Source organism: Vigna angularis, chromosome 7 (genome assembly GCF_016808095.1).
Source record: "Vigna angularis cultivar LongXiaoDou No.4 chromosome 7, ASM1680809v1, whole genome shotgun sequence".
Taxonomy (NCBI): domain Eukaryota; kingdom Viridiplantae; phylum Streptophyta; class Magnoliopsida; order Fabales; family Fabaceae; genus Vigna; species Vigna angularis.
In genome coordinates, this window is record NC_068976.1 from 31767469 (window position 1) to 31777371 (window position 9903).

Here is a 9903-nt window from a genome sequence, read left to right on the forward strand (position 1 = left end):
TCCCAAAATCTCCATTTCGGGGACTTTCATCATCTGAGTCATCACTTCCATATATACTGCCACAACTATCAGATTCTCACTCACTATCAGATAAGCCCCTAGCTTGTGCATGGAAGTTTGACGTAGTGCATCCACTTCCTGTACCCATTTCAACAAACACATTACCTTCGCAATTTTGCTGTTCAAGTTGTTCATCAACATCCACAAATTCATCTTCACTCAAAGAAGCCTCTTCATCAGACCCTATCCAACTACTAACATCAAACTCCTCCTGCACTTCGTCAGCACCTTCTGTCTCATGGCCAACATCTCCAACTTCAGCACCTTCACCACCTTGTCCAACTTCACCATCATCACCACCTTCACCCTCTTCTCCAAGTTCAGAAACATCACCAACATCTCCAACTTCTCCAACTTCAGCATCTTCAGCACCTTCACCACCTTGTCCAACTTCACCATCATCACCACCTTCACCACCTTGTCCAACTTCACCATCATCACCACCTTCACCCTATTCTCCAAATTCAGCAACATCTCCACCTTCACCCTCTTCTCCAACATCTCCAAATAAACCATCTTCTGTCTCATCACCATCATGTCCAACATCACCAACTAAACAATCTTCAGTTCCTTCACCTTCACTATCCTCACCACGTTCTTCTTCAGCCCCTTCAACAAGTTTACCTTCACCATCCTCACCACGTTCTTCTTCAACCCCTTCACTAAGTTTACCTTCACCATCTTCACCATCCTTACCTTCTTCACCAACATCATATTCCAACATATTAATATAATCAGGTTTGGATACCATGTGAACCATAAACAAATGAGCTTTACCATTCAATAACGCAATGCTCACGATATGCATTGCTCCTATGTCATCACTTAACAATTCCAACCTATCTTCTAATACACGACCACCCAGGGAATACCACAACTCCTTAACATTTCTATATCCCATCTCCTTTAGTATGGCCAAGATTTCAAAATAACTCCATCTATCTGTGTCAACGACCAAGGTACTGGTTTCACCTCCATGGTATCTAAATGACCCATCATTCATAAACTTACCCCCATGGTGAAACACTACCTCAATATCAGGTTCAGTCATTTTGTTTATTTGACCAACTATTATATGCCTATATAAAACAAAGTGTCAGACTACATGCACTTGGTTAATGACCTTCACATGCATCTACTATCACTATTTAATGACCTCCACATGAATGTACATTGTAAACATGCCACGTTACTAATAACTATGACACCTGTAGCCATACAAAAGTAATCACACGCATTCAATGTATCACCTACAAAATTCCATCTTGGCTTAAACCTTAAATCAATATGCATCAACCATAACTTAAACAACAATCACACAGTCAACAAAACCATATCCAAAATAGTACTACGCACTAACAGGACAAAAGCAAAAAACTGTCCCCACTAATTGGGGACCAGAACCAGACAAACAATACCACTACAAATCAAATGTTATTAGGGGGACCACAACACAACAAGAGGGACCACAACACAACATAGTAAGGGGACAAGAAGACAACATACTTCCATGGGGAAAGCAACTACATAAAAAACTCATAAAAAGCGTACCTTGGACCTTTTCGCTTCGAACAACTATTACTGCAACGTCAATCCTTTTCGCTAAACAATCTCCTTCACTAACCCTTTTCGGTCAACAATGTCCTTCCACACCGTCAACCCCTGCACACCTTCAATCCTTCGAGAACGTCAAAAATCCCCAATCTATGACCTCACTTCTCTAATCTTTTCATTCCAAGATAAAGAAGCCCTATATTTTAATTTCCCCAATTTGATATGAGGTTTTTTTTCTTTTCCCTGCCACGTTATTTTTCCTTTTCCCTGCCACGTCAAGTAACCTACCCCAAGTCATTGCCATGACCACATTTCTTGCACACCTCACATCCACACTCAGGTCAACATTTTCAATTTTAACGTCGTTAAACGATGAGGACTTAATTTACACATTTTTCGTTACTTGGGAACCTAATGTCCTCATTTTTAAAACCGGATACTAAACAGAAATTCAGCTCTTAACTTGGGGACTAAATAAGCTATTAAGCCAAATTAATTTATTACAAAATGGACTTTCTGCAATCTATTGTTTTCTTTTTGTACCCCACACTTTTTATAAAGGCCAAAATAGCCTATTGATTTGACTAGGTTAAAATACCTATATGACACATTTTTCTTTTTTCTCTTCCTTGAGTCCTTTCACCTCTTTAATCATGGGTTGTTTTATCCCAGTACTTCAATTATTTCATCTTACACCTTCAATTTCTAAAAATAACCTTAGAGATTACATTTTTTTTATCAGATTTCGAAATTTGATGAAGGATTTTGTCTTCATCAAATTTTGAAATTTGACAAAGAAAGTGAAAAACTTCATTGAATTTCAAAATTCAATGAAGAAAAAATCATTCATCGCATTTCGAAATCCGATGAAGCCTTGAGAAATTTTTCATCAGATCTCGAAATTCGATGAAGAAAAAATATTTCATCGCATTTCGAAATCTGATGAAGCCTTCGGAAATCCTTCATCAGATTTCGAAATCTAATGAAGAAAAATCTTTCATTAGATTTCGAAATCCGATGAAACACAAAAAATAAGGTGTATGGTTTTTTTAATTGTAGAGGATAGTTTTAGAATTTAAAAAAAGAAATTGAGGTGTAAGGTGAAATGATTGTAAGTGCTTAGTGAAACAAAACCTTAATCGTTTTCTTCTATTTCACAACTTCCCTCCCCACTAGGGCAAATTCTTGTAGTGTGTCACCCTATTGTTACCTAGTTATTCTAGGCAATGACCTCCATTGACCTACATGTCCATTTTCGTCATTCTCCACTCACATCGTCATTCTTCATTAGTTGTTGGATTGTAGAAGAGTGATGTAGGCTTTTGTTCTGGTGTAATGAGCACATACCAGAGTGAGAAATTGGATTTGGGTATCAAATCCAGCGAGAGAAAATCAGATTATGTGTGTTTCGGTTAACATAGAAAAAATATTGAATTACAGGATGTAGTGAGCCTTAGTCGGACTGTGTGGGAAGTGTTGTCATCGAATTGACAAATCCAGTTTGATTGCACCGCATTGGGAATGTGAGATGTTGATTTTTTCTTTTTTTGCATTTATATTATGGTAGGAGTATAGTGCGACCAGAATGTGCGAAGATCCTCTATCAAGCGAAGTGCAAATCTACAATTGAGTTCAACACGTGCAGTGGTTGCTTGCATTGGTGTTTTTCGGCAAATACTAATAATGTGATGGTGGCTATTTCATTACAAATCTACACCAATGTGGTTGACAATGGTGAGGCGTAATGGCTAGAGTTGGGTTTTGCAGTCACGACAGATAACAAAGGAGGAGATGACGGAGGTGGAGATATGAAAATAGGAAAATAAGAGATTGTTTATGTTTTTTGCATAGTGACATGACCTAGTGAACAATGACGTGGAATCAAATCAATCAAATGAATGAATCAGAATTCCTAGCCACGTCATCGTCTTCAACCTTAAACTACATACCTTAGTCACACAAGATCACAATAATGTTGCCATCGAACCATGTCGTCAACCACTACAAACAACACCACAGAACCTTGCACCACATAGAGGACCACTATAAGGTAGCACCACCCATTGATGCAGAGACCACCATGAGCAATTGCACCTCCACCACCATAGAGCCACGAGCAACTTGCAAGAACGAGCAACCTGCAAGAATAAGCAACCAAGAACACTCCATTGCACCATCGTGAGCCTTAATTCGAAGATCCACTACACAACCTTGCTCCACCATTGCAAAACGAAAACAGAAAGAAATTGGAGATTTTCAATTAACAACAACTATTGCTTCCGTTACTTAAATCTATTTCACATTCACATTTGCAATTGCGCTTAGTCAATTTATTAGTTGCAAAATTTTACCATTTCTACTAGTTTTTAGTTCTTTATTTCTTTTAAAATCTATATATGATGCTTTTATTAATGTTTATGAAGAAGAACGAGTAATAGTGTACCTTTAATTAAAACACGAAAATTTCTCCAATTTTTTATTTTAAAAAAACAAAACATTTGATGGAATGTTCAAACCTTTTAGTTACGATGAGGATGAAGGTCCATCATCTTCTTCAGCATATTAAGAAGGTTAGGCCAATAATCTGTCAATTTCGCATTTTAGTAAAGAGCATGAGTGTACTAATTTATCAATACTTCATTTTGGGTCCCGCTTCTGTTACTGAAAATGTGGATATAATATGTTGTGTCAATGTGATTAAAACATGATTCAATATACAGGAAATGAATTTGGAATATTGAACCATTCTGTCCGCAAGATTTTTTTTTAATCTTTATTTTCAAAAAAAATTAAAATCAGGTTTTTATTCAAGTTGAACATAAGTTTAACCAAAAGATTTTCATACTTGTGTCACTTTTGTATTTTCTTCTTGAAGCATGGATATGGAAAAATCTATTTTATTATTTTTGGTTCCCATTTTAGTTAATTAATAATATTGAATATCAACTATTGACCTATTTTAGCTTTAAAATGTCAGATTTACCATTGGTTGGGAAACGTAAGAGGAGGAGATAGATCCTTCATAAGATTGTTAAATTTGAGAATGAAAGTCCAAATGTTTCAACTTTTATATTAAAAAAAATCCATATTACTAACTTTTTTGTTGTGCCACGTCATTTAAAAGTTTTATGTTAGTGTGTTTGATCACATTTCTTTTAACGTTGTCAAATCAATTTAATACAAAGACCGCGTTACTTTAATTTTTAAATTTTTCATAATAACAGACCTAATTAAAATAAAAAAAAAAATTGAAAGATCGATTAGAAAAACGGAAACCTCTAAAATGATTACATCAATATCTTACAAGTATAAAAATCTAAAGCATTTATTTTATAGTGACTGATGCAAATGTGAACCTTTCAATGTACATAAATTTTTGCCACAGAATGACGCAAAAACAGAGAAGAAAAAGAAAAACAAATATTATTATATAATTTAACACTGTATAAATCATTTTCACAATCACCTGATTAAAAAATCTCGTTTAATGCATCATATTATAAAATTCAATTTAATCCAGGCATTGGATTATAAATTTGGTTTAATTCAGACATTTAATTACAAAGTTTGATTAGATCCAAACTATACATCGAACTACAAAGTCCAATTTAACATACTAGATTTGGGATAACAAACTGCATTACATAATTCAAAAGAACTAACTCGATTAGAAAATCTAAAACAACATTCTTGATAACCATAATAAACAATCTAGTTAATTCTTATGAGGAGTGTAATTATCAAATTTCAAAAATTCGGTATAAAACTTTGGATAAAAAAACATATTCCAAAGTTGTACACCATATTCTCCGATTCAATAACTACACCTTTAGAAAAATTCACCGGATTGCTTGATTTAGTTCATATCGCATCACTTAGATTTTACTGTTTTTCCCTATTAGTAATCCGATTTGTTATCCGAATGTGAGGAAAGAGAAAAAAAAAGAAAACAATTTTATTCATTTATTTAATATATAATAAACAGGGGCGAAATGGAAATCAACATAAATTTGGAGGTTCGGTAAGAAAACAATGGCTGCAGGAAGAAACCCCTTTCGGCCTTTTAAGTCAATTAAGCCATGTATTGAAGATCCAGATAGCAACCAAAACAGGTAGAGAGGAACAAATTTGTGGGCGGAGCAACGCAAAGAATGGAGAAAGCAAAAGAGATGCTAAGCCTGACGCAAGAACAGTACGACGCCGTGTCACGACTCCAATTTCTTCCTCCTGTCAGAACCGGCGATAACTCCTCCTTCTACGAACACTTCGTCCTCGCCGGAATCCGAGTTGACCGAGTTGAACCCGGTTGCGTCTCGTGCTCCTTCAAAGTCCCTTCTCGTCTCGCCGTAATTTCCGTTTCATAAACTTCTATTATCGTTATCATCGATCAATAACCCTCTTTCGCCATGATTATTTGGTATGATTACATTTTAATTGAAGTTGCTTCAACTTGAGGTTAATTTTGAATGTGTTACGTTACAGGACAGGAGTGGGAAGTTGGCGAATGGAGCAATTGCGAATTTGGTGGACGAAGTTGGAGGCGCTGTCATCCATGAAGAGGGTCTCCCCATGAATGTTTCCGTCGACATGTCCATTTCTTTTCTCTCAACTGCTCGCGTTGGCGTAAGTTGTAACAACTGTAACATTAAATGAAAGTAAAATGTAGAAATTAATGATTCATGTGTATCCAACAACCCTATTTTCGCTTAATTAGCTATTGTCCTTGTGTTTAGGGTGCCAAATTGATGATGACTCTATCAAACCTACCAACTAGGTAGTTACTATAGGAATTGCATTGGGGACTGGGGAAGTTTGTGAATTCATAAACCCGAATTTCATTTAGGTTGGTCAGATTACTTATTAGTTATGGCCTTCATTTTGTAGAGAGACATGATGGTTCATAATGAACTGCACACCTACTCAACCTTTCTACCATTCAACCACTCAAAACCTGGGTAAAAACTGAACACGCATAAGATTCATCCTGTTCAGTTCTTAGACATTAATGGCGTATTTGGATAAATTTTCTCATAAACACTTTTAAGAAAAATAATCGACAAGAGAAATGAAATAAACTAATTTGCCGAAGCTCGGTTATTTTAGTTTCTCCAAAATTAAAGTTGTTTATTCATGTATAAGTTAGTTTTAGCTTGTGAAAAAACTTATTTCACAATTTCTTTATACATTTCTTAAAATAGTTTACGAAGTAGTTTACCCAAATAAACCCTAACAACTTTGTTTGTGTTTGTATTTACATTCAGTTCATTGTAAAGCCAATCCTGGTCCTCTCTTCCTCTGAGTTTCTGCCACAAAATGTCTAAATTTTTTTATTAAACTTGAGTTGAATGGCTTTCCAAACACAGTTATTCTCTTTAAAAGTGTCCTTTTTAGTTCAATTGGCGAGTCAACTTAAATAAGGACTTGGATTAATCTTATAAACCGAAAGAAAATAATAGAGCTTTATCTCCTAAAATGGATTCATTGATTAATCTTAGATTAAACTGAGGGTTTAAAAAAAGTGTCCTTTTGAGAAGATTCAGAGTTCGGGCCTGGTAATGCTAGCAACATGTTTATTGTTTGTATCCATTCCATGATTCAACCGTTTCTTATTATATGACTCCCGCTTTAGGTTTCATAAATTGGGTTCATTGCTCCACAACCAACTTTCTTGCTCCCTTTTCTCCCACTTTCCTTCTGGTTCTTGCATCAACATATGCATTCTTCCATTATGAACTTGCTGTTTAGGGTGTGAAATGTGCTTCTACATAGATGTTTTATACCTTCTGAATATATTGATATAATGTTGCAGGATGAACTAGAAATTACTTCTAGGTTGTTAGGAAGGAAAGGAGGTTATTCTGGGACAATTGTTCTCCTTAAAAACAAAGCCACGGGAGAATTGATAGCCGAAGGTCGTCATTCACTATTTGGTAGACATAACAGCAAAATGTAATTCAATAGATGTGTATGAAATGTCTGTAAATGAAGATTGTCTTTGGGAAACTGACTTGAGTATGAGTCATCACTTATTAATTAGATAAAGTTCTGAGTGAGAGCATGATATGAAGACGTGCAATTAAAAGTGAAAAAAATCATGCTTGGTTTATATGGTTACTGTGACAGTACTTCTCCTATAACTGTAACTCCTTATTTGTTGTGGGGTTTGAGATTCACAGATTTGGAATAATTTTATGAATGAGCTTATAATCTCTATAAGTGAAAAAAAGAGTAAAGCCTAGTGAATTACTAATTCCACTTATTTAATGTGATTGTGTTAAAAATATTTTCAAGTTAGTTCAAGCAACTCCCAGGACTTCAGTTTTCTTTGACTTGTCCAGATCCTGTCATTTTTTCAAATGCTGTCCCCCTCTAGTAAAAAAACCGGATTTTCAAGAAAAGTTATTTTCAATCCCTTTAAAGACATATTTAATATATCACAAATAAAGTAATTTTGGATTCATTGAAGAAAATTTAAATTTTAAATAAGATTTCTAGTAAAACTGAAGGATCCATGGATGAGTTGTGGAGAGAATCATTGCAGCTCGGACACCTCAATTTTGGGCTGAAATACTGTGGATTCCACCTTGCTTAATAAATAATTCAATTTTAATTTTAAAACCTGTTCAATTCTTTTAAAAAAAATTGAAAACTCTTGGTTTAAATATAATTTTTTTATTGAGGTTGGATAAGAGAGAAGTTGTAATTCCTAAAAACAACTATCACTTTTAACTATTATTCTTATAATATTAAAAATAAAGATTTTATTGTCTAAGTTATTTTTATACTTGTAGATGGTTTTCAGCACTATACTGTCAATAGTATATTCTGACATAAGTTTATTAATCACAATATACATTATTTAAAAATAAATTATACAGATTTGGATAAATATTAGTTAGACTTAAATGCTTACTTGATCCATTTGTTAAGTGGTTTTCTTTTTCAGAAGTTCTATCCGTTAAGTTGGTAGGAATGACGTTAAATGTTATCCAACGTAGCAACATACATATCCCACTTCAGGTCCTTTTAGAGGAATGTGTTAAGGTCAACTTTCTCTCTCTCTTCTATATTAATGATTTCATAATTATAGGATTTTTATTCTTCTTTTGCATTATTCTGGTATTTAAATCTCATTTAATAAATTAAAATAAAAACTAAAATCACATAACTTTCCTTTTGCCGTTAAAATAAAAAATATAATCTTTATTAACACTAATATATAAAATTTCAAGTCTACATAATTTCATGCTAATCTTTTCTAAATCCTGATGAATATTCCCAATAAAAAGAAAATATAGACAAAATAGAGGACCAAATTCTAGTGGTGCTGCCAGTCACAGACTTCGACATCGTCATCGACTCGCTGCCAACGGGGACGATCAACGACCTCCACGAGATCCCAGACGCAAACTTAGGACCACCCTCAATCCACAAACCCACAAAGAAGAACAGAAGCCAAAACCCTCAACCTGCGAATCACCAAAACGTTGTCATCCATTTGCAAAGCAGAAACATAAATCATTACCCAACGCGATGCACCACCCTAGTGGTCGTGGGGATGCTGATGAACCAAGACCGTCATATCACGAAACCTCAAGTCCGTTATTTCCCTCCACGACGACGCCATCAACAGGGTTTCTTGCACCACGGAGATTTCTAAGGTTGAAACCTCGCGGAGGCGTCGCTGCTGCAACAATCACCGCACCATGAGAAAGGTGTTCGCGCCTTACCTGCAAAACCCCCAACCAGAACCGCGAAGGAGAAGAGGAAAGAAGTCTTTGCCACGCGGTAAAACGAGAAAAAAGAAAGGGAAGAAAGCTTCCCTGTTGCGTGAGCTCCATAAAGGTAGCCCAAAGCTGGTCTGTCGAAAGAGAAAGACCAAAAATTAGGAAAGAGGAGTGAGGTTTGAGAGAGAATTGCCTAAATTAGGGTTCTTCAATCTGAATTTCAATTTGGGAAAATTAATCAGGGAGAAACTAATTAGAGTTTTAATTAGGATTTTAAAAAAACATTTAATAAAAAGAAAACTTAACCTAATCAAATTATAATTAGAGCTAACGTGGCAAGGACTTATGTATTTGGTTTTGTAATCAAAAGGGCATTTTGATATTTGTCTTTGCTAAAAAAATTACTTTTGTCACGCTGGATATTTATTTTGTCACATCAATTAACATTTAACGCCATTCTTACCAACTTAATGGATAAGACTTCAGTCATACAATTTTGAAAACTTAGGGACCCAATGTATGCACTTTTAAAACCGGGTACTAAACTGAAAAGAACCACTTA

At 35.0% G+C, this 9903-nt stretch overlaps 1 protein-coding gene across 1 annotated transcript; it reads left to right on the plus strand.

Moving 5' to 3' along the window:
• Positions 1–5689: 5689 nt before the first annotated feature.
• LOC108344984 (uncharacterized) lies at positions 5690–7720 on the plus strand. The gene is made up of 3 exons (XM_017583529.2): positions 5690–5960; positions 6097–6237; positions 7424–7720. Exons 1-3 carry the CDS (start codon positions 5766–5768, stop codon positions 7565–7567), a joined length of 480 nt encoding a protein of 159 aa, XP_017439018.1. The 5' UTR covers positions 5690–5765; the 3' UTR covers positions 7568–7720.
• The last annotated feature ends 2183 nt before the right edge of the window (positions 7721–9903 follow it).

Bases quoted from the DNA above. Each gene is read 5' to 3' on its own strand.
- LOC108344984 (XM_017583529.2), top strand. From the start codon at position 5,766: ATGGAGAAAGCAAAAGAGATGCTAAGCCTGACGCAAGAACAGTACGAC. The intron at 5,961-6,096 runs GTAATTTCCGTT...GTTACGTTACAG, and splicing joins AAGTCCCTTCTCGTCTCGCC to GACAGGAGTGGGAAGTTGGC. The intron at 6,238-7,423 runs GTAAGTTGTAAC...ATAATGTTGCAG, and splicing joins TCTCAACTGCTCGCGTTGGC to GATGAACTAGAAATTACTTC.